The sequence below is a fragment of the Peromyscus maniculatus genome, chromosome 16, assembly GCF_049852395.1.
Source record: "Peromyscus maniculatus bairdii isolate BWxNUB_F1_BW_parent chromosome 16, HU_Pman_BW_mat_3.1, whole genome shotgun sequence".
Taxonomy (NCBI): domain Eukaryota; kingdom Metazoa; phylum Chordata; class Mammalia; order Rodentia; family Cricetidae; genus Peromyscus; species Peromyscus maniculatus.
This window is the reverse complement of record NC_134867.1, coordinates 12,440,627-12,465,911: the sequence shown is the minus strand read 5'-3', so window position 1 is coordinate 12,465,911 and position 25,285 is coordinate 12,440,627. Positions and strand designations below refer to the sequence as shown.

At 46.8% G+C, this 25,285-nt stretch overlaps 1 protein-coding gene across 4 annotated transcripts in view; it reads left to right on the top strand.

Annotated features, from left to right (window-relative positions):
• The window catches only part of Scml4 (Scm polycomb group protein like 4), a 107,775-nt gene that overhangs the window by 48,328 nt on the left and 34,162 nt on the right, over positions 1-25,285 (top strand). For all 4 annotated transcript variants that reach the window (XM_076552371.1, XM_006982761.4, XM_076552373.1 and 1 more), the window contains exon 2: positions 7,092-7,304. In XM_076552371.1, the coding sequence (XP_076408486.1) occupies positions 7,092-7,304 (213 nt within the window). The remainder of the gene's footprint in view (positions 1-7,091; positions 7,305-25,285) is intronic.

Below are 25,285 nucleotides of genomic sequence, written 5' to 3'. Positions count from 1 at the left end.
GAGTCCCAGCTGTGGACCCCGCTGGCTACAGCATATCCTTCTAGTTAAGATACGCCTGGCGCAATAGTGGCGTGGCTCTTGCAGGGCGACCAATTAGTTTCTGATTGGATTTGAGGCTGTTTCACGGGGGGAATATGTATGTGTCTGACACTGTAAAACTGGCCAAAAGCCCATGGCTGAGTAGATCACAGGCCCTAGCAGGAAACCCACTATGTGTGTTTTGCTAAATGGACATGTAGTCAAACTGCCCTCGCCTAGGTCAAAGCGACTTCACTTCACTGCTTTTGTTGGGATATTAAAGCAATGCCCAGCGGAGTTTAGTGGTGCAGGATGCAACATCATTAGAAGACAAAGAAAATGAAGGCCATTTAAAAGACTGAAGATATCAGAAAGCTCTCAGAGAAGGAAACTCATTCAGACATTGTTTATTTTTCTATTTATATCTATCTCTGGTTTAAAAATTCCAACAATTTAAAATGGCACACAAAAGAAAGTAGAAACCACATTTTAGTTTTTTCCTTCCCAAGGACGACCACCTCCAGCGTTTTCTTTCTCAGACCCAGCCTATTCATAGAGCATGGCAGATTCCCACATGAAGCCATACAAACATTGTAGAGAAGTGCCCTGCATGTGCCCTCTTACACACACACACACACACACACACACACACACTCACACATATACTCACACACACACTCACACACACACACACACTCATGCACACACATGTGCATGCTTAAAACCACAAAGTATTCCATCTTATGAGTTTGAAATAAAATGCCAAATAAGGCTGTTTTTGATAGTTTTCAGTACTGCACTATTATGAATAATTTTGCAGAGAATAATTCTGGTCATATATTTTTTAACTTCAGATTAATAAATTTTAAGTATATTATTTTCATTAGAATTTGTCCTCATTCTTATTTTTCTCTTCTTTTTTATGTTTTGTTTGTTTGTTTGGGATAAGGCTCCACTGTGTTCTTCTGGCTCTCCTGGAACTCACTCTGTAGACCAGGCTGGCCTGGAACTCATGGAGATTTGCCTTCCTCTGCCTCTCAAGTGCTGGGATTAAAGGCGTGCATCATTATACCCAGCTATTCTTATTTTTTTAAGACACAGAGAGACTCTTCCTTCTGGATGGCAGTCTTTTATTATGTATTCCAGTGTTTGCCTTTCCTTTCACTATTGAACCTTACTTAAGCATGATACATTTCATGTTTATCTTCCAGAGTCCTGCTCTCCCTAACAGGGTTCCCTGTGTGTTGCTGTCTCTGCCTTCCAAAGCTGAGGCACTTCCTTATCTGTAGTACGATTATTTAAAATTCTCTCTCTCTTTTCAACCCACATCTTAGTTTTAGAAAGGGAGATTTGGGAGCACGTGCCATTCCCTCCCCCCCCCCCCCCCACTTTCCTGAAGTGTCTGGACCTGTTATTGAAAGTGAAAGTACTTTCCTAGTGACTCTCCAAACTCTAAAATTATGCTGTGGAGACATTTAGAGGAGCCCCTATGGTTCTAATAAACTCATTTATTATTCAGGTAGGTAACCTTGTTACTTAACATTGAGTTTGTCTGGGATGGGTACTGGTGAACCCATCCCTGATTAGCAGGTAAAGTGAGCAATCACTCAGGCATGACAAGATGAGGGCGCTTTGGACACTTCCTGCCTCTGGCTCTCTCTCCCCTCCCTGCGGTACCCACCACTCCATCAACAATGGCTCCTTGTTGGTCGATTAGCAGCAGGTATCAAACTAGTCATCCAGCAGGGCTCTCACACTGCTTCAGGCTGGTGCTTCTGTGGAAGGCCGCAAGTGGGAGGCAGCCTGAGGCGTGGGTTTTCCTCCTTAAAAAGAAGAGGGAGGTGGAATGTCAGGGGGAAAGAAAGTAGTTGAACAGATAGTTTTTTTTTTATTTTCCCCTAGGAGAGGTTTTTGCTATATGGAACAGTTTAGGGAAAGTTAAGTTTAATTTTTAGATGTCAAAGACTCCTTTTAGATTTATTTATATTTGAAACTTTGTTGCTCATATATTTTGTTTATTTGTTTTTGCTTGTTTTGTTTTTCGAGACAGGGTTTCTCTGTGTAGCTTTGGAGCCTGTCCTGGAACTCGCTCTGTAGACCAGGCTGGCCTCGAACTCACAGAGATCTGCCTGCCTCTGCCTCCCAAGTGCTGGGATTAAAGGCATGTGCCACCACCACCCGGCTAACTCATATTGTTTTAAATTTCATTGTCATTTAAAAATTATTACATTTGTTTATTTGTTTTTGTTTGTTTGTTTGTTTTTCAAGACAGGGTTTCTCTGTGTAGCTTTGCGCCTTTCCTGGAACTCGCTTTGGAGACCAGGCTGGCCTCGAACTCACAGAGATCCGCCTACCTCTGCCTCCCGAGTGCTGGGATTAAAGGCGTGCACCACCACTGTCCGGGCTAAATTTGTTTATTTGTGAAGTATGTGCGTGTACAGATGAGTGTGGAAGCTCGAGATTAACCTCGGTGTTCTTTCTGAGATGCTGTCTATCTTAGTTCTGAGACAGGGGCTCTCTCTGGGACCTGGGCTCACAACTTAGGTTAGGCTGGCAGGCCAGTGAGCCAGCCCAAAGATCCACCTGTTTCTGCCTCCAGTGCTGGGATTACAAGCGCAGCCGCCATGCCTGTCTGTCTTGCTCTGGGGATGGACCTCTGACCATAGACTTTCTCTTGCTTCATTTGACACTGATGCTACCAGACATCTTTAATCTCCACAGTAATGGCAAAGTAGGATAGGCCTGCCGTACACAACTCCATCGTAGCACTCAGGAGGCAAGGCAGACGGGACACTGTTTGAGACAGCTCAGGCTGCGTAGAAAGACCTTGTCCCCTGAAACCAAAACCAAACAAAGCAAAATAAACTTTAAAAACTGAAGCAAAGGATAAGGGTGCAGAAATCCACTCTACAATGAGAAAGGCTGATTCTGAAATCTTTAAACTCCCAAGGAAGGAGCAGACGTCTGGCAACAGTAGGTCAAAAGAAGACCGACTCTCGCCTGACAAGATCTTGTTGGTTCTGGTTGACCCATCCGTGCTTTGGGCCTCTTTTGTACCAGTGAACACTTTGGTTCATGCCAAGGAGCATGAACGCCGAGTCCAGAAATAGATTTCTATGTTATGAATTCCTATACAGTAATCACAACTCATTGACTCTGAGATGTATTCAATTACAAGATGTGTCATTATCTTATGCTTTACTAAGAATTTAAAAAGATACTCCCTACTCCCTTGGAATTCTGATCTGCTTGAATTGCTATAGGGACAACCTTATTCCATGAATGTTAATTTTTTTTTTAAAGTCTCTTAAATCAGTGAGATGGGATATTTTCCTCAACACACAGAAACAAAGAAAATTGGTATCTTCAACAGGCTGTTTCTTTGCTGTACATTTACTTATTCTTACTTTATTTGTAACTATGTATACATTTATGTGTCTAGATGAGGATTTATGCTTGTGAGCATGGTGCTTGCAAGAGCCAGAAGAGGCCTGGGGAGTTATAGGCAGGTGTGAGCAGCCTGAGGGGGTGACAGCAGGTGTGAGCTGCCTGAGGGGGTGACAGCAGGTGTGAGCAGCCTGAGGGGTGACAGCAGGTGTGAGCAGCCTGAGGGGGTGACAGCAGGTGTGAGCAGCCTGAGGGGTGACAGCAGGTGTGAGCTGCCTGAGGGGTGACAGCAGGTGTGAGCAGCCTGAGGGGTGACAGCAGGTGTGAGCTACCTGAGGGGGGTGACAGCAGGTGTGAGCTGCCTGAGGGGGGTGACAGCAGGTGTGAGCTGCCTGAGGGGGATGACAGCAGGTGTGAGCAGCCTGAGGGGGGTGACAGCAGGTGTGAGCAGCCTGAGGGGGTGACAGCAGGTGTGAGCTGCCTGAGGGGGGTGACAGCAGGTGTGAGCAGCCTGAGGGGGGGTGACAGCAGGTGTGAGCAGCCTGAGGGGGTGACAGCAGGTGTGAGCAGCCTGAGGGGGGTGACAGCAGGTGTGAGCAGCCTGAGGGGGGTGGGAGCAGCCTGAGGGGGGTGACAGCAGGTGTGAGCAGCCTGAGGGGTGACAGCAGGTGTGAGCAGCCTGAGGGGTGACAGCAGGTGTGAGCAGCCTGAGGGGGTGACAGCAGGTGTGAGCAGCCTGAGGGGGGTGGGAGCAGCCTGAGGGGGATGACAGCAGGTGTGAGCAGCCTGAGGGGGTGACAGCAGGTGTGAGCTACCTGAGGGGGGTGACAGCAGGTGTGAGCAGCCTGAGGGGGGTGACAGCAGGTGTGAGCAGCCTGAGGGGGGTGGGAGCAGCCTGAGGGGGGTGACAGCAGGTGTGAGCAGCCTGAGGGGGTGACAGCAGGTGTGAGCTACCTGAGGGGGGTGACAGCAGGTGTGAGCAGCCTGAGGGGGGTGACAGCAGGTGTGAGCAGCCTGAGGGGGGTGGGAGCAGCCTGAGGGGGGTGACAGCAGGTGTGAGCAGCCTGAGGGGTGACAGCAGGTGTGAGCAGCCTGAGGGGTGACAGCAGGTGGGAGCAGCCTGAGGGGGTGACAGCAGGTGTGAGCAGCCTGAGGGGGGTGGGAGCAGCCTGAGGGGGATGACAGCAGGTGTGAGCAGCCTGAGGGGGTGACAGCAGGTGTGAGCAGCCTGAGGGGGGGGTGACAGCAGGTGTGAGCAGCCTGAGGGGGTGACAGCAGGTGTGAGCAGCCTGAGGGGGTGACAGCAGGTGTGAGCAGCCTGAGGGGGGTGGGAGCAGCCTGAGGGGGGTGACAGCAGGTGTGAGCAGCCTGAGGGGTGACAGCAGGTGTGAGCAGCCTGAGGGGTGACAGCAGGTGTGAGCAGCCTGAGGGGGTGACAGCAGGTGTGAGCAGCCTGAGGGGGGTGGGAGCAGCCTGAGGGGGATGACAGCAGGTGTGAGCAGCCTGAGGGGGTGACAGCAGGTGTGAGCTACCTGAGGGGGGTGACAGCAGGTGTGAGCTACCTGAGGGGGGTGACAGCAGGTGTGAGCAGCCTGAGGGGGGTGACAGCAGGTGTGAGCAGCCTGAGGGGGGTGGGAGCAGCCTGAGGGGGGTGACAGCAGGTGTGAGCAGCCTGAGGGGTGACAGCAGGTGTGAGCAGCCTGAGGGGTGACAGCAGGTGGGAGCAGCCTGAGGGGGTGACAGCAGGTGTGAGCAGCCTGAGGGGGGTGGGAGCAGCCTGAGGGGGATGACAGCAGGTGTGAGCAGCCTGAGGGGGTGACAGCAGGTGTGAGCTACCTGAGGGGGGTGACAGCAGGTGTGAGCAGCCTGAGGGGGGTGACAGCAGGTGTGAGCTGCCTGAGGGGGTGACAGCAGGTGTGAGCTACCTGAGGGGGTGACAGCAGGTGTGAGCAGCCTGAGGGGGTGACAGCAGGTGTGAGCAGCCTGAGGGGGTGACAGCAGGTGTGAGCTACCTGAGGGGGGTGACAGCAGGTGTGAGCAGCCTGAGGGGGTGACAGCAGGTGTGAGCTACCTGAGGGGGGTGACAGCAGGTGTGAGCAGCCTGAGGGGGGTGACAGCAGGTCTGAGCAGCCTGAGGGGAGTTCACAGCAGGTGTGAGCTGCCTGAGGAGGTGTTGGGAACTGAGCCTGGGTCCACAGGTAGAGCAGTCTAGTTTGTTTTTTTATCTGAAACATTCAACAGTGTGTGAAATAAAAATATTTCTACTTAAAAATTTTATTTATCGAGTTGGAAGTGTGGTCCACTGGTAAGTGCTTGCATGGTGTATACAGGGCCGTAGGTTCAAGCCCCACACTGGAAAAAAGAAAAGAAAAGAAAAAGAAAATCTATCCACCTAATATGGTATTTCCAAAAACAAATCTTCCCCTATTATGTTTTAAAAGAATTCCAAGGGCTTTACTTTTTCTTCCCTGAGTAAAGTCATATATATATATATATATATATATATATATATATATATATATATATATATATATATATACAGCCCCTGCATTGCTGCCCCCACCAAGGCACGCGGATGCTCCCGTCCTAACGCCTTCTACAGACTTGTCAGCAAAACCTTGTCGTTCCCACCAGAAGGTTCTGGAAGGTTCCGCTGCTCTGTAGAAGTGGATTTCATCACCTAACATTGGCCCTGAGTTAAAGTCTAAAGTGTTACTCCACTCTACACATTCCTGACCGTGCCAGGATACCTGACCTCTGAGTTTCCAGTTCTTCCGGTCTCTCAGGTCAAGGTCAATCAGCGACTTTTGCTTCAAGATTTATGGAGTTCTACCTGAGTAGTTTATGGTCAATACTGTTGGCTGTGTACAAAGGACTATGTGCTGCGAACAGTTTCCCACAGTCTGGCCATCTTTATCTAGGTGGCCTTTCAGCATGCCTCCTGCCGTCGATTTTACCGTATAAACTTTTGTGTAATTGAGATCATTTTTGTGCATCACTTACGTGTGTGAGGCTCCCTCCACCCAACATCGTGTTCTGCAAACGGTGTTGCTAAAGGCTTTAAATTTGTTGACAGTTTTAGTTTGTAGGTGTATTAGCTATTCCCTTAGATATGGTTATTTGGGTTGTATCTATTTTATTTCTGCAATTCTCGATATTGTTAAAATGAACATTTCTGTATGCAAACCCCTCTGCATATTTTGACTAAAGGATGTCATGGCTTTAATGAAATTGACATGTATCGTTACATTTCTTTCAAGAGAAGAAGAGGTGATGACAATTTGTAATTAAACCAAAGAAAGAAGGTTAAATATGGGGGGGGGGAATGAATGAATTTATGTAATACAATGATATTAAGTATAATATATTTATTTAACATTAAACATTATAAACATAGAAATGTCATGTATAGTATTTAAATCACGACTGTGATACTATTTTATTAGTCAAAAATTGAATTGAGACTCAAAAACACTCAGTTGCTGGTGACACTCTCAGGTGTGTCTGGATCCAGGAATCTGTTGTCTTCGGCACTAGAAGGATTGTAGGCTAATGGTCCCCGTCTCTCCTCCACGCACCCTGGCTCTCCCCGTAAGCGGTGGGTATACACACACAGAGCTATGTGCTTTGAAAACCAAACAGACATTTCTGGTTTTGTTTTGCTTTCTCTCTGAACGAATTCCCAGGACCTCTCTTCCCCGTGCGCTTTGCCTCCTCATTCGGTAAGACTGGCCCCGGCGGAGATGCAGACACAGAAGGTCCCGGGGAGGAAGCGCGGCCGGCCTCCCCTCCACGCCACACCGGTGCCCATGGCAGTCCATAACCTTTACTCTGCTTCTACCGGCTCGGGACCAGCAGTGGCAATCCCAAAGAAGAGAGGGCGGAAACCCAGGTACAAGGTACGCCTCCACCATCTCCTTCTCCCAGTCATGTCGTCCTGGGGCACCGGGAACTGGGCAGAGCTCTGATGCAAAATGCTAGGGAAGACAGGGATCTGAGTGAACACAGGCTGGGAAATAAGTCTCTCAATGGAGCACGTGACAGACAAGGTCTCACTGTGACAACCCAGCACATAATGCATGCTCTTGTGTGCTCTTTTCTTTTCTTTTCTTTCTTTTTTTTTTTCACAAGTGGAGAAAGGGAATCACACCAGAAGGGGAAGCTATAAGGCGAGCAGACTTTAGGCCATTGCTAAACACATATTAAGCTTGCATTTGAATGAGAGTGTCAGGCACTCATCTGCCCCCTGTCTATAAGCACCAGGGCAGCTCTTGAAGTCATTTCTAGGACTTATTCCTCATCTGTCTGTGTGGAACGCCGATGATGTTCCTGAGACATTTAAAGCAATGCTGTGAGCAAGCTGATGTCAAAGGGTGTAGAAAACGCTCCCAAGACAGAGGCTTAGCAAGGGACTCTGGGGTGTCCATTAGAATTTTCTACTAAAAAAGATGTACTGATATCAAGTGTTTCCTGCTTAGAAAAGATACCAAGTTTGGCTGCAAAGGGGCAGATCCATGGCAACCAGGATCCCAAGAGCATCATAAGAACTCACAGTATGGAGAGGCTGTGGGTGGGGAGCAGGTCTGGTGACATGACCTCAGTGGCCGGCCCCTGTGCTGTGACAGATTCTGAAGGGACCGGATACTTGAGGGAAAAGGAGAAAGGAGTGCCAGCAGGCCTGTGCTCTGCAAGCCTTGGGGCTTTCAAAGAGAAGCAGCCGAACTGTCTTCCACTTACTGTTCTTGAAATAAAAGCTGGCGTTCCCATCCTGAGACCCAGACTCTGCAACGAAAATGCAAATTGGCAATTAACTCTCAAGTATTAGGGAAATGTATGGAAATGATTTCAGGTCAGCAGAAAGAGGTTGTAGAAGATGGAGACATGAATTCACCCTTCATCCCTCTCCCTCATCTCAATCCTTCCAAATGCAAAAAAAAAAAAAAAAAAAAAAAAAAAAGAAAAGAAAAGAAAGAAAGGAAGAAAGAAAAGAGAGAGAGAGAGAAAAAACAGTCATGGGGAAAGGTTGGTTATTAAAATTACTTGAGAGTTGTTGTTGTTGTTGTTTAACCCTTTGACTCTCTGGGGGGCCCACCACCCTGCGACCCAAATAAATACACACTCGGAGCCTTATTATTACTTGTAAATGCCCAGCCTTAGCTTGGTTTGTTTCTTGCCAGCTTTTCTTTTTGTATTTTGTTTTGTTTTGTTTGTTTTTTGTTTTTTGAGACAGGGTTTCTCTGTGTAGCTTTGGAACCTGTCCTGGATCTCACTCTGTAGACCAGGCTGGCCTCGAACTCACAGAGATCCGCCTGCCTCTGCCTCCCAAGTGCTGGAATTAAAGGCGTGTGCAACCACCACCCAGCCAGTTTATTTTTTTTTTTAACTTAAATTACCCCGTTTACCTTTTGTCTCTAGGCTTTTAACTTCTCTATTCTGTGTCCCTTTCTTTACTTCCTACTCCATGACTGGCTGTGTAGCTGGGTGGTTGGACCCTGATGTCCTCCTCTCCTTCTCTTCTCAGTGACTGATCCTCTCAGATTTCTCCTCTTTATTCTCTCTGCCTGCCAGCCCCGCCTACCCTTTCCTGCCTTGCCATTGGCTGTTCAGCTCCTTATTAGAGAGAGAGGGTGCAGCAGTTCAGAGAGCACACTGCTCTCACCCAGGACCCAAATTCTGTTTCTAGCGCTTACATGAGGTGGCTCCCAACTCCCTGTAACTCAGGTTCAGAAGAAGTCAATGCCTCTGGCCTCTGTGGACACCTGCACTCACATGCACATACCCACACATTGACAACCCCCCTGTCCCCCCTCACATAATTAAAGAAAATAAGGGGCTGGAAAGATGGCTCAGCCATTAGGAGCACTGGCTGCTCTTGCAGAGGACCAAGATCAACTCCCAGAAACCACATGGCAGTTCACAACTGTAATTTCAATCCCAGGGCATCCAACACCCTCTTCTGGTGTCTTTGGGCACAGCACACACACAGTGCACAGATATTCAGGCAAACACTCATACACATAAAAATAAATAAAAAAATAAATAAAATCTCAAAAAAATGTTAAGAAAACTAAAGCAAATGAACCTCTGTTGTGGAATATTATTTTAGATGTGTTACATTTGTTTATACTGTGGAACAGATCTATAATGATGCAAAAATGTGTTGCATTCTTTTATGTTACATTTGCTTAATTCTGTGAAGCTGTGTTAGTTACTCTGTCTCTCTAAAGCACCTGATTGGTCTAATAAAGAGCTGAATGGCCAATATCTAGGCAGGATAAAGGGTAGGTGGGCTGCCAGGCAGAGGGAATAAATAAGAGCAGAAATCTGGGAAGAAAAGATCAAGGAATGAGAAAAGGAGGAGAGGAGGATGCAAGGGGATAACCATCCAGCCACACAGCCAGCCATGGAGTCGAAGGAAAGAAAGGTATATAGAATAGAAAAACGCAAAAGCCCAGAGGCACGAGGCAGATGGGATAACTTAAGAAAAATTGCCTAGGAACAAGCCAGGCTAAGGCTGGGCATTCATAAGAAAGAATAAGACTCCATGTGATTTATTTGGGAGCTGGGTGGCGGGTCCCTAAAAGAGTAAAGGAGGAAAAAAAACAAACAAATTAAAAAAAAAAAAAAACCAACTACAGTATTTCCCACCAGGGAGACCTTTTGTCCATGGCATGCTGACTTTGGAATTTGTGTATCTGCCTTCAGAAGCTAGCCTGGGCACCTGAGCCTGCTCAGGTACCTGTGCCCTTGCTGGAGTCTGGGAATTGCATTTGGAGGGCTGGAGCAGGCCTGGCTTTCTGTTTCACAGAACCAGGGAGCAAGTCCAAGTTCTGAGGGAACATCTTAAAGCTCTGTTGGCCTTCTTCCTGGTCCCCTAGGGGCTGTGACACAAGAATGAAAATTCTGAACAGACACAAAATTTCTTGGGCCAAGAAAAGTGCCCATTCACTCCATGGAACAAACCTGATTTACTTCGCAAGTTTTCTCTTATTGAATGCTGTTGGGGTCCAGCACCTCAATACCTTTCCCCAGAGTTCCAGAAGAGATGCTACTGGCGGCGAATAAATCTGAGGGATTCTCTAAGAAATCTACATACATGAAACTCTTTACTTCATTCTCTCTACACAGCTCCTATTCTGCTCTCATGCCTAGCTCCTTTCTTGCCTGATTCCTCTCTACGTTTATCTGCCGTCCCCTCTAAGTTCTATCTCAATTCTCCCATCTTAGTTCTGCCCCATCTAGGTTCTCATCCATCCAGTTCCTTCCCATCTCAGCTCCTCTCCCATCTCCTTCTTTCTCATCATATTCTTCCCCATCTGGCCCTTCCTCATCTTCCATCTCATCCCTCTAGTTCTAGTAATCTAGTTCTTCCATCCTCTTTTTTCTTCTCTGTCTCGTCCCCTCGAGTCTCTTAGGTTTACACTTATACACCCATGCAATATCAATGCTCTGGCTAAGGCAAGGTCACCAGGCTTGAATTCCCTCAGGGTCAAAAGGAGGGGCAATAAGATCCACACAAAAGAGCAGTAATTACCAGCCATCATCTGCAACCCAAAAGGGAGGTGACTAATAGGGAATAGAATCCACTGAGGGCTAAATTCAGTTAATATCTTAGCAAGGGGGATTTTATGTGTTCAGCTACATTCTTAGAAGTGGTTAGTTGAAGTGTTAGGATTCTATGAGTGATGAGTGAAAACAAAACCACTTTACTTCCCTTTGGCCCCTTGTCTGTCCACGCTATCTTGGCTACTGTGGTTTTCTGTCAGGGTGGGGAATGTACTTGGTGGCTGGGCAGCCTGAGACAGCTTGATGTACCTGTAAGTAGAAACCCTTTAGGTCTGAGTTAATAGTTAAAGCTAGATCTAAAACTAGAGATAAGGTTTTGGAAAGGGAGAAAGTTAAGCTTAATTGGCACATCTGCCAGGCCTTCTCAAACAGATAGTCAGGATGCTTAAGTCTGTATTAGAGAGTACAGAAGTATCTCTGATAAGATACTTTTGTCCATCCAGGGATGGTCCTGGCTGGATGATGTTAATGATGATAATTACAGGGAGGCTTGAAATTAGGGATCCTGGCTGTGTTACTGCACAGAAAGTTATCTAAATATTTCTTTAGTAGAGGAGGAAATGATGCCCAGTAATTGGAAGTTTTTCTGTGTCCTGCCTGGTCCCGCAGCCTCTCAGCCTCAAATAAACACACAAAGGTTTATTTTAATTATGAATTGTATGGCCATTAGCTCAGGCTTATTACTGACTAACTCTTATATTTAATTTAAGCCATAATTCTTATCTATGTTTAGCCACATGGCTTGGTACCTTTTCTCAGTTCTACCTTGTCATCTTGCTTCCTCTGTGTCTGGCTGGCGACTCCTGACTCTGCCTTCCTCTTCCCAGAATTATCCTCGTCTGCTTATCCCGCCTATTCTTCCTGCCTGGCTACTGGCCAGTCAGCATTTTATTTATCACCCAATCGGAACAACACACATCCACAGCATACAGAATGACATTCCACAGCAATGCCCAATACATGATCAATACACTGTTCTTAGAAAAGGAATTTAATGAAAAAGCTACAATAGCAGGCAAGAAACTCAGAGCAAGAAACGGTTAACAATCAAGAGTGAAACATTACCAAGACTCCTTAAGCCTCGCGTTTACCTCTGGCAGGCCCTTGGCTTCATCCAGGTGTACTTTTGTCATAGTAAGTTGAATTCCTACTTCATATTATGGCAGCCCGCTGCATCCTCCTCCTAAAAGGGAGTTTTCAGTGCCCCTGACTCCCAGGGACACCTCAGAGCAGGGTGCAGCTTAGATAGACTGGCTGACAACCACAGACCCTGCACAAAGCAAGCAGGTCTGTTCCCACTGCACAAAGAATTTCTTCTGCAGGAACAAGTGGCCACAGTTATCTTTTGAGTCTACTTCCGATACAGTTAGGAAAATGCATGGACGTTGTCTCAAACAACATATCTCCAGACAGCTACGTAAGCCTTAAGCTTAGTGTCCTAGAAGAATACTTCCAAACCAGGTGCCAGTCTGTGTGATCCTGTCACCCATCAGTGGTGACACAGGAGAAATAAGAACTACATGAAACTCTTCACAAAGCTAAAATGATTTCCTCAAAAGATTAACCTTTATTCTAAAATACATATTGGTGAGAGAAAATTTTTGTTTTATCCGATGCTGCATACTGACAGGTGCTAGTGATTTAGAATCTCAGTTGGTAACGTGGCCTCCTTAGTTTTATTTTGGCAATTTCTCAGACCCTGACACCCCATTTTACCATTGATGACAGGACTCTGATTGTGGAAGAGCCAGCAAGTAAATTTTACAGTCTCACTCCACTTACCAAATGGCCACTAACTTGGCAGTTTTAAGTATCTGGGACACAGTAAGGAAACCAGAATATTTTTCCTTAAAAAAAGCCTGACTAAGAAGGGCAGGCTCTTACTTTGTCTGACCTTAAAGGTCTTGTATTTCATTACTAAGAAAATGCTTCTTGGACTTGAATACAGTGGCAAAGATTTGCATTCCCAGCTGTCTGGAGGCAGGAGGATTCATGGAGTCCATGAGTTTGAGACCAGTTTGGGCAACAAAGTAGTACCCTGTCTCAGATAACTAAATAGAAATAAATAATAGCTGAAATTAAAGTAGGAAGTGGATGTGTTGGGACGAGGAAGGGAGCGTGAGGGAGGAATAATGGGCAGTAGGGGTGAAGAGGATCAGAATGAACCACAGACATGTATAAAATTGCGAAAGAACAAATAAACATTATTTTTAAAAGAAAGGAAAGGAAATTCTCCTGTGTCCTCCATCAGAGGCTGTTTACATTTACTATGAACATCCCTTGCAAGTTCAGTTCTAGTAGTTTCTACATCAGGTGTGAAGGGGAAGGCATTTGGAGTGGGAAGACCCTTGAAGAGTAACAGTAACTATTGCTACAATCTGATGATACATTAACACAGCAAACACTGTTACTCTACAAAACAGCAACATCACTAAGGACATTGTAACAGTGACTGCTGGAACTAGAGATAAGTCAACAGTGTGACTTGGAGTCTTTGTTGAGCTCTTTTTTTTGAGAAATTCTGAGGCTGTCTCTTTCCTCTGACTGTGTCCTGGGCCTCTGGTGTCACCCCTGACAGCTCTGTTAGTTCCCTCTGGCCCTGCACAGACAGCAGCTCCCTATGGCCTGAGAACGACACAGTCATCTCTCCTAGACTGAGTCTAGTTGACAGTCAGACATTTGCCTGTTTCTGAGACTCAGGCTAACATGGGCAAGTTGCAGGCAGAAAGGGCAGGGTCAAACTGGTGGGCAGATGTCAGTCCTCCGGAGTCCACAGCCCACGCCTCATCCCTGGGCCCATCTTGCTGAGTCTCTGGAAGCCTCAGGCCTCCTGTTGCTGTGTTCCTGGGGCCGGCTCACCACTGAGCCTCGCTGTTCACTGTCACATTGACAAAAGCCGTTAACCTCTTAACACCATAGCTTCTAGAGAGCCACACTCAGCCGTGACGACAGCCTTCTTTATTCTAAAAGGAATATTTGCCTCTTAGCATCTTGGTCAGGTCCTCAGTTCAGAAACTCTTCTAAGGTTAGGAGGCAAATTTCCCTCATGTTTCATGACTACAGAGCGATCTTGTAAGGAGCCAGGAAGGGGCTACATGAAGCTTAAACCTGAGCTCCTGTCCTGTACCTGCGCTGACTTTAACATCTTAAGTAGCGGGACCACCATCCTGTTTGTCAAGACTGTGAACTAAAAGGCAGCTTTTGAAAACAAACAAATAGGCAAAATAAAGCCAGGATTATAACTTTTGTGTCACTCACCATGTAACAGGCATAAAGTCTGACACACTTTGAAGTGGAATCCGCATTTTAAAGTGTGTTCTCGTCACTTTCTTAGGTCTGTAAACCAATACAACAAACCCTGTCCTCACTTGAAACATTTGCAACATTACAAGGTGAAAATACCCGCGTGCTGCCAGCTCTGAGCCACCAACAAACAAGCACGGAGCAGAGCCAAGCTGCCCGGCAGCCCACCCTCAGCAGTACAGGCGCAGAGTGAAACAGTTGGAGAGTGATGAGTTCTGAACACTTAGGACTTTTAAAATGTACTTAATTCAACTGCAAATTTATGCAACTCAAGCTTTAAACACGGCTGTGTTTAACTTATGGTTTCTATTGCTCTGAAGAGACACCATGGCCACAGCAACTCTCATAACGAAAAACATTTCATTGGGACTGGCTTACAGTTCAGAGGCTTAGTCCATTATTGTCATGGTGGCACGCAGGCAGACACGGTGCTGGAGAAGGAGCTGAGAGTTCTACATCTGGATCCACAGGCAGCAGGAAGAGAGAGAGAGAGAGAGAGAGAGAGAGAGAGAGAGAGAGAGAGAGAGAGAGACACTGGGCCTGGCTTGAGCATTTAAAACCTCAAAGTCAACCCCCAGTGATGCACTTCCTCCAACAAGGCCACACCTTCGAATAGTGCCGCTCCCTATGAATGTATGGGGCCATTTTCATTCAAACCACTACAGCTACCAACTTGCAGTGTTTCTGAAGATTGTATACTCATTTCTTATGGACTAATTCAAGTGGGTGCTGCTACCCCACAACTGCAGTTCTGCTGTGTGCTGGATGCCTGCAGTCATGTGTCCAGTGTCCCCTTTCTCAACAACAGGGCTGGTCATTTTGACCCATGGCTACTGAAGCAGAGAACTTGACTCCCTTGAAATGTGTAGTTTCTCCTGAGAATTATTGTGTCACAGGGTATGGTGGGCAGCGAGGCTCATGGACACATCTGCTTTCTGATCCCACATTTTCCAGTCTTGGTGATTTGTCCCCTAGTCTCTCTCTCTCTGTGTCTCTCTCTGTCTCTCTGTGTCTCTCTCTGTCTCTCTCTGTCTCTCTCTCTCTCTCTCTCTCAGCATCCACAGGGTACCACATCATTCTTCATTGTTTTCTTCTTGGCTTCCTGTGTCAGGAGGAGATGAAATCTTTCTTCCCCACCTCAGGCAAGACAGCAGGCCATGTAAGCCCCACAGTACTTGTGGCCCCTCCCACAGTACTTGTAGCCCCTCCCACAGTACTTGTGGCCCCTCCCACAGTACTTGTGGCCCCTCCCCACCGTACTTGTGGCCCCTCCCCACAGTGCTTGTGACCCCTCCCACAGTACTTGTGACCCCTCCCACAGTACTTGTGGCCCCTCCCACAGTACTTGTGGCCCCTCCCACAGTACTTGTAGCCCCTCCCCACTCCAGGAAGAATTCCAACTCCGAGCTGGTAGGAGAAACCCCAGCCTGCCCCTCACCCATTTGTGTCTCCGAAAAGCACATCCCTCCCGCCCCCTTCTGGTTCACCCTGATGCCTGGAGTGTGTTGTATTTACATAGTTTTACCTCCTTGGGAAAGTGCTGAGGCAAAGATTGTTAAATTAGGATGCCAGATTTGACTGAAGCCAAGGCCAAATGATACAATGCCTCCATCTCTCGGGTGTTTACATTCTCAGATGTGAAAAGGTAACTGTGGATCCAGTGGCAGGCTGACCCCTAGGAATGGAATCACACATACTTCTTATCAGAATCAATTTGCATTTTACCAGGCAAGTTTTTAGAATACAGTCTGAAGTTAAACATAGCGAATGATTCCATTTCTCTAGCTGTGCTTCCTGAGGCCTCTCCCTATAACCCTAGGGTGTCACGAACTATTGCAGGCCATGACACAAATACAGTGGATAGCAATGGATAATTCAGATGTCAAGTCACCAGATAAGTACTTCTCTGATGGAGGAGAACCCCATTCAAGCAAGGCTTACGGGACCACCAACCCTGAAAACTGTTGATCCTGTCTGTAATTTCACATGTGCAGTAACAGCTCTGGTATCTCCCCAGTCTGCACTGTAATGTGTAATCTCATATGATATGAATATGTAATCTCATGATTACATCTCAATCTTATGGGCACATATATCCATGGATGGTCAGGAAGATGACTTCTCATTAAGCTGCATAATTTTGATATATAGAAAATATATTAGGATATGCGTCATAACTAGATCTATTGTCCTACGAAGACGGAAAGACACTTAGGCCCTATTTTTTATCATTACCTCAGACACACAAGAGCATTCTCAGTACAAAGACAGCCTTTTACACATTTAGTTAAGACCTTAGAACAAATTTTAAAAATAGACTAGGTTGCCCCTGGAGATGGTTTGCTCAAGGACAAACTCCTAAATGTCTGTTGAACCAAAGTCAGGCTGATAATGTTAAGACATGACGCTGTCTCTGATTGTTTACTCAAGAAATGCTTTGTGACCCTGAAAATGGAACTTCTATTTGTCCAGAGTTTGGCTGTGAAGGGGGACTATGGAGAGCTATGTAGAGAGCTGTGGTGAAGGAGCTGGGGGGGGAGAGAGAGAGAGAGAGAGAGAGAGAGAGAGAGAGAGAGAGAGAGAGAGAAGAGGAGAGGAGAGGAGAGGAGAGGAGAGGAGAGAGAGAAAAGAGTTATGTGTAGAGATGTAGAGACAGAAGAGAGACAGCAATAGCTATGTAAAGATGTGTGTAAGAAGAAGCAAAAGAGACGTGTGAGAGGTGAAGAGAGAAATGTGAGCGATGGAAAGATATGTGAGAAAAGTACAAAGGTGTGTGTCTGTGTGGAGAACGTAAGTGTGTGGAGATTTGTAACAGTGTGGAGACAAGGAAGACGAAGCTGTGTAGAAACGAGATGTAGCTGTGTGTAGAACAAAAGAGAATGAGGAAGGATTAGAACTTAGAAGGAATTAGAACTAGGAAGAATCAGAGCTGTAAGAAAGAGTAACAGAATAATGAAAGAGCATGATCCAAACAGTTCAGGTGTGAATGTATTCCCTCAGATAAAACAACTAAGTTTCATTTCTCTACACTGTGGCCCTTTTCCTCGAACCCTGTTTGTAGCCTTGCAGCTGGTTACCATGAGCTACATTACAAGGGAGTTTTGAATGAACGAAGAATGTGAATGTCAGGAAGAAAGAAATGTGTCCCCAGGGAAAGGGTGGGGTGGACATGGACAAAGCTATCCTTCTTGTTCTGACTACTCCTGGGACAGCCACCGGCAACAATGCCCTGGGTGGGTCCTCTCTGTCCTGTGTGACTGAGGTTCTGAACTTCAGGAAAAGACACCAGCTAGAGATGTATCAGGCTTTGAAGGCCAAGGCTTAGCCCAGCGTGCAGGACAGGGATCTCGGTAGCAGACCTTCTGCTCTTCCCCTCTGGAGCTGCCAGGAAGAATCCCCTCTACCCCTCCACACCACCACACCACTCACCAGTCAACCATATTCTGCTTTTAAATGTTTGCAGCAGGATCTCTGCTGTATACTGGAAGATTCATACCGCCAGCCCAGCCTAGCTCCTCACTGTTAACATCTTACACTACAATGGCACATTCGTCACGAACAGCAAAACGATAGTATGTCGTCATAAATCAAGTCCATACTTCATTCTGATTGTATGGCTGTCTCTCTGATCTGTTCCGGGGTCCCGTCCAGCCCAGCCTCACCTTCAGTCATCATGTTTTCTTAAGCTCCTCTGTCTGTGGAAGTTGCTTGGCTTTTCCTTACTTTGGATGATGAACGGTTTGAGGAGTTTCACAGAATGTGATCTGACTATCGTTTCCTCACATATTAAATGGTGTAGGGGAGATAACAGAGGTGCAGTAACATCTGTCTATCCATATCAGAAGCACGTACTGTCAGTACCACTGATGATGTTGCTTTTGACCCCGTGGCTGAGGTGACATTAGTCAGGTGTCCCCACTGTAAGAGTGACCGCCCCCACTTCCACACTGAGGCAGTTAGAGGAATTCATTATGTCCACACAGCCCACCCTCAGAGACCAGGGAATTGTGTCCCCTGCCAGAGAGGTTGTGGACATGTCGTTCCTGAGAGGTTTCTTTGTTCTCTTACTTGTTTACATTGTCCGTCATTTACTCGTGGCAGATGGACTTGTGGACATTTATTACATATATATTCATGCTATAATAAGTCATTACCCTGCTGCTCATGGTGGTCCACATTTGCCCTCTGGAGCTTTCAGTCAGCCCCTCCCCTCAAGATACTCCAATCACTGGCGGGTTTTGTTAACATTTTGTTACCTCTCGGCATTTCAAGATGCTTCCAGCTTATTCTGCATGTTCCCTGTCTTATTCTGCATGCTCCTTGTCATATTCTGCATGCTCTCTGTCTTATTCTGCATGCTCCTTGTCTTATTCTGCATGCTCTCTGTTGTCTTATTCTGCATGCTCCTTGTCATATTCTGCATGCTCCTTGTCATATTCTGCATGCTCCCTGTCTTATTCTGCATGCTTCCCGTCTTATTCTGCATGCTCCCTGTCTTAGTCTCAGGATCATCCATTTCTGCTAGACGTCCCCGTCCTTTTATTGAAGAATGATATTAGAAACCAACATGTGAGCATTTTACTTTATTTTGTCCATTAAAACAACCAAATAAAATCAACAAATCAATATTTTAAAAAATTGAAAGAAAGAACAGTAAAGACAAATCTCCCCCTCCCCTCCCCCTGCCCCCAGAGAACAGCTTCTTCTGGTTGAGGAAGAGGCCCACATCCTATCACACACGATGTGCTGCATAGCTATGTCCCTCTGTTTCTAGACTTTTCTAAAATCATGGTGACTCCCTCTTAAATGCTAGATATGTGTGCACTCTAGCTGTTAAACTCTGGTCCTCGTTCTTACAAAGCCAGTGCTTTATTGACTGAGTTCTCTCCAGCACACTATTTTTAGCTCTTTATATTAGGCAGTGAAACTTAAATTTCTGAACACTAAGTAAATTTTGATTGCATTTCATTCTCTCACAAAAATCCTATTTTTAAAAAGTCAGAGACCCCTTCTTCTAGTCTAGTTTTGATTGCTGTAACAGAAGAAGGGGGGCTGTAGAATTCATAGAGGAATGAGTCTGGGGTTGTAGCCAGGTGTAGAGTGTTTGTCCAGTGGGCATGATGCCCTGATGACGCACACACAGAGACACACAGACACACACAGAGAGACAGACAGACAGACAGACAGACCCACCACCACCACCACCACCACCCAGAAAGAAAAAGAAAAGAGGGGTAGCCAGTTCACAGTCCTGGAGGCACAAGAACATGGTGAGGCTCCTGGCAGAAGATACTACAGTAGTGTGAGCAGACGTGATAGGGACCCATCAGTCACCTGGTGAAGCAGGAACTTGGTGTGTGTGTCAGGGGGAAACAGTCACACTTCCTTTGTTTTTGTTTGTTGTTGTTGTTGTTGTTGTTGTTTTGAAACAGGGTCTCTCTATGGAGCCCTGGCTGGTGCTGGATTAAAGGCGGGTGCTATCATACCCGGCCAGTCTCCTCACTTTTAAAAACTTTCACAGAGACTAACTTATTTCAAGAGCCAAAATCAATTCTTCCCCAAGGTGATGCCCCCCATGGCCTAACCATTTCTTGAAGGTTCTTGCATCACTTAATGTATTGGGGACCGGGCCCCTGTCACAAAAGCCTCTGGGGACATACCCATAGGACAATGCTGTCCACAGTTTGCAAAAGATTTCTGCTTTGTTTAAAAGTCCCAGTAGCTGAAGAGGGGGGTGTCTCCATCAGTGTCCTATTGCTGGGAAGAGACACCATGACCACGGCAAGTTTTATAAAGGGAAGCATTAAACTGGGGGCTGGCTTACAGTTCAGGGATTTAGTACCTGGTCATCATGGCAGGAAGCATGGCAGCACACAGGCAGACATGGTGCTGGAGAAGGAGCTGAGAGTGTTATATTCGGACCCACAGGCAGCAGGAGAGAGAGACTGGGCCAGGAGTGGGCCTTTTAAAACCTCTAGCCCACCCTCAGTGACACACTTCTTCCAGTAAGACCACATCTCCTAATCCTTTCAGATAGTGCCCCTCCCTAGTGACCAAGTATTCGAATCCATGAGCCTATGGAAACCATTCTCATCCAAAACACCACAGAGGGTAAATAAGGAAGTTTTTGAGACAGGGTTTCTCTGTGTAGCCCTGGCTGTCCTGGAACTCATTCTGTAGTCCAGGCTGTCCTCAAACTCAAAGATGCCTCTCCCTCTACCTCTCCAGTGCTGGGGTTAAAGGCATGTGCCACCACTACCTGGTATTGGAAGCTTTTCTTGCTTCATTTGAGTGGAAATGATGAGTGGAAGTGACAGCTAATAGTAATACTATGACCTATTTTGAAATGGGTTCAGTGGATAAATCCAACATTAATAAATATAATAGAGAACAAGCCTGAGAGGTTGGGGTTGTTATGTGGTTCATGAGTCTGAGATTTCAATAATCATTATTGTCACCATCATCATCACCACTACCACCATCAGCACTATCAGTACCACCACCACCACCACCACCATCACCATCATCACCTATAATAAGAATTGCTAAACGGTCTTATTAATAAAAAACCTGGAACCAAATATTGGGGTGAAAGCTGAAAGATCAGAGAAACAAAACAAGCCAGCCACGTTCTTACCTCTATGGAATCTTCAGCCTCAAGAGAGTGAGTTCCTGTTTCCTCACGCCTTATATACCTTTCTCTGCCCAGACATCACTTCCTGGGATTAAAGGTGTGTGCCACCAGTGCCTGGCTCTGTTTCCAGTGTGGCCTTGATCTCACAGAGATCCAGACTGATCTCTGCCTCCCGAGTAATAGGATTAATGGTGTGTGTCATCACTGCCTGACCTCTATGTCTAATCTAGTGGCTGGCTCTATCCTCCGATCCCCAGGCAAGTTTATTGAGGTACACAATATATCACTACAATCACCACCATCATCACCATCATCATCATCATCATCACCACCATCCGTCATTCTAGGAAAGGAACACAAAGACCTTCATGTTGATTTACTTGAAGACCACAGGCAAATAAATCACAATTTGCCGATTTTGTTCTCCTGATGGGTAGAATTATGTGTAGGTTGGGGGTTAGTGAAATGAGAATTGGGAAAGGAGAGCTGACTGGGACTCTCCCAGAGCTTACCGCCTGAAGTCTTTGGGCCCCTCCCCATCTGCCTCCCCACCACAAACCATGCGCAGTAGGATATCATTCATAGCAAGGTCGCTGGGAACTCTTAGGATAGCCAGGGCCACTGCCTTGTGAGAGCAGACAGTTGAGAAAGCCAAAGTCACAGAGATGTAGTCGCAGTGGGTTTCAGAGTTTTCATTCCCAGCACCGAGGCATTTTTTGAAATCACTTTTCTGTTGTTCAGTAGTGTGTTGCTTCCGTGTTGGGTCCTATAATTTTTTTCAGACGCTACACTGAAATGAAATACCATCCCTTCTGCTGACTGGAGCTTTGGGTTTCTGCAGGGTAAGAGGCCCCAGCTCAGCACCCAGGCAGCACCACTGTGCAGCCACCAAGCTCGCTGTTGGCTGCTCTCCTCTCAAATTTGTTTCCACACCTTCCTCTGCCTCCTTAGTGCCACTCACTGCCCACAGTTCCTCCCCGTCATCCCACCCTGGTTCGTTAGCACGCCAGCCTCTCCATCCTTCGACACCATTTTTTTTTTTTTTTTTTTTTTTATCCAATGAAGGAATTGGACCATCTAGTAAAGCCCTTCTGCAGGCTCCCACCATCCTCCACTCAGCACCTACACACCTTCCATTCTGCCTCCCTTCCTGTGGCGGTACAGGACGGGTCCCGCCCCAGCGAATACCACCTTCCTTCCCACACCTGCTCAGAGGCCTTGGGTGCTGACAGCATCATCTAGCTCCGATTCTCCTCTCCTGGATCACTGACATCAGCATTAAAATTTATCTCTCCCCGGGAAGTGGTGGCACACGCCTTTATCATCTCAGCACTTGGGAGGCAGAGGCAGGCAGATTTCTGAGTTCGAGGCCAGCCTGGTCTACAGAGTGAGTTCCAGGACAGCCAGGCCAACACAGCAAAACCTTGTCTCAAAAAACCAAAAAACAAACAAACAGACCAAAACCAAAAACCTATTTCTCCCATCTTGAAATAAAAAAGAACAAAAATGTCTTTTAAACTGTTTCAAGAATGTTCTAAATTGTGATGAAAAACCTCCACATGACATGAAACTAAGTTGCAATTGTCTCTAAGCGTAAGTTCGAGTCATGTTGTGCAGCTGATCTCCAGAGCTGGCAAACGTGAAACTCTGAACTCTAAACAGCTCTTCACTTCCTCGGCCCGAGCGCTGCAATGCCCGCCACTCTCCCTGACTTCTGACTGTGTAAATGGTGACCCTGCAGAGCCGGGTGTCCAGACTGTCCTTCAGACTGCCCTCAATTCTTTCCTGGGAGCGTGTGCTGAGCCACCGGGCTGTGTGGTGGTTCCACTTTGGATTTTCAAGGAACTTTCTTCCTGATTTCCACAGTGACCACACCATTTTACATTCTCAGTATACAAGTGTCCAGTTTCCCCACGACCTTGCCCACGTCGCTATTTTGTGTTTTGATTTTCCTTTTGACGGTGTGAGGTGGCACCTATTGCTGAGTAAATCCTTCCACTCTACTTCTCCCCAGTGCTGTGGCTTGTTATTGTTCCTCTCTGTGACAAAACTATAACGTGTTGGCTTTATTTCCTGATTCCAATGTCTTTTTCCATCATTTCCTAAGTTTATTCCAATGGGAACCATCCAATTTAAAATTTTCAGGGCATCCGGGTATGTGGTGTCATCCTTACACAACCTGAAGCCTTTCTGTCCCCCATCCTCGGAGTCACTCATGGCTTCTCTACCCAGACACATTCCACCTTCCAAATGTGTCCAGAAAAAGCCCCATCGATCCTCGCCTGCACAGCTGCCACCCGGATCACCGACAGTCACCTCTCGCTCATCTCTAGACTAGTATACTGTGTCCCTGGAAGCCTCTTTTGGACATGAGGGGTCAGAAGGATTAAGTGTTAGTGGCCTGTTCAGAAGTCTTGGGGAGGTCGCCGGAGGCCTGGCGTGTCCTCCAAAAGCAGGCACAGTCTCACTCTTTACCTTTTCCGCCTTGCGCCCTCCTCCTGCCTCGGGATCTTGTTGGATGTTCTCATTGCCAGGAAGATTCTTCCCCTAGACAGCTGTGTTACTTGTTCAATTCAGTCTTTATACAGTGTGACCCAAGCCATTCCGTGTTAAAACTTCACAAAGTGCACCCCTTCGGTTATTTCCCAGACCCCCCCCCCCATCATTGCCAGTCCCAGCCCGGCTCACTTCCTGACACTCCAAACACGTGTTGTGTTTGTTGCTCCCCTGCCCCATTACAGTAGTAGCTCCATGAGGGTAAGTTTTGGTTTGCTTTATTCCCAGTTATGTCACAAAACAACTACTCTGTCTTGAAACAGGATAATTCATATCTGTCATGACTAAATAGACAAATATAGCAAATTGGTTGTAATGGTTTCAATGAGAAAGGCCCTCATAGGTTCACATGTTCGAATGATTAGTCACCAGGGAATGGAACTGTGTGGGAAGGACTAGGAGGTGTGGCCTTGTTGGATTGAGTGCGGCCTATTGGAGAAGGTGTGTCACTGGGAGTGGGCTTTAAGGTTTTGAAGGCCCAGGCCAGGCCCAGTCTCTCTCTGTCTCTGCTCACTGCCTGCTGACCAGGATATAAGCTCTCAGCTACTGCTCCAGCACCATGCCAGCCTGCTTCCTGCCATGATGATCATGGACTAACCCTCTAAACCTGTAAGCAAACGCTCAATTAAATGATTTTTTTAGAAGAGATGCCTTGGTCATGGTGTCTCCTCACAGCCCTAGAGCAGTGACCGAGACAATGAATGCACAGTATTTGGAGTACTCTGTCTCTATGTGGCCATTGAGTACTCTGTTTCTATGTGATGACTGAGCACTCTGTCTCTGTGTGACCATTGAGCACTCTGTCTCTGTGTGACCATTGAGTACTCTGTCTCTGTGTGACGACTGAGCACTCTGTCTCTATGTGACGACTGAGTACTCTGTCTCTGTGTGACCATTGAGCACTCTGTCTCTGTGTGACGACTGAGCACTCTGTCTCTATGTGACGACTGAGCACTCTGTCTCTATGTGACCATTGAGCACTCTGTCTCTATGTGACAACTGAGTACTCTGTCTCCATCACTGTTAATGAGACATGCAGCGTTTGGAGCACCTTTCCCTCATCACTATTACTAGTCCATCCTAGAAGTCCAGAAGCATGTTAGGATGTGGATGCATGTGAATTAACAATGGAAAACAACACCTGCCTGTCCAAAGTGTGCTCATGGATCTGCAGAGACATCCCACCTAGGGGCTCATTAGAATGTGGAATCCGATCCCAGAACTCAGAATCAAAACTGGCATTTTTGTGAGACCCACAAGAGATTGCTTGAAAAAGTTGAAAAGCTTGGGGATGCAGCAAGTGCTCTTGAACTGTCTCTACACACTGAAAAAAATCGAAACTTTGGAAACTCCTGATGCCTAGGGGTCCACTCTTGTAAATTGACTTGATTCTTCTGGAGTGGGCTCCCAATATGAGTCACTGGTGAAAAGGAGGAGCTATTGACTTATTCCATCTTCAAACTGAATCCACCATCTGTCCCCATTTATCCCCCACTGGCGTCCATCACTCTGATCCAACCTAGTGCAGGTGCAGAGAGGCTGATTGACCCAATATCATTGACTTGTACTTCCCTTAGTACAAATTCCACCTCTTTACGTGTGGTTTCGGGGGAGACCTTCACAGGTGGTGGCTGCCCATTCCTGTCCCATCCAGATTGTGTCCGACAGTCTGCCACAGGAAGTCACCTCTGGACAGCTTGTCAGCAACCTGGAGAGTGCTTCTGCATGCTGTGAGCTCATCAGAGAGTGGGGAGGGCATCATGGTCCATCGCCTGGTGGATGCAGGGAAAGCCCTGTGGCCAGGACTCTACAGAGCACAGA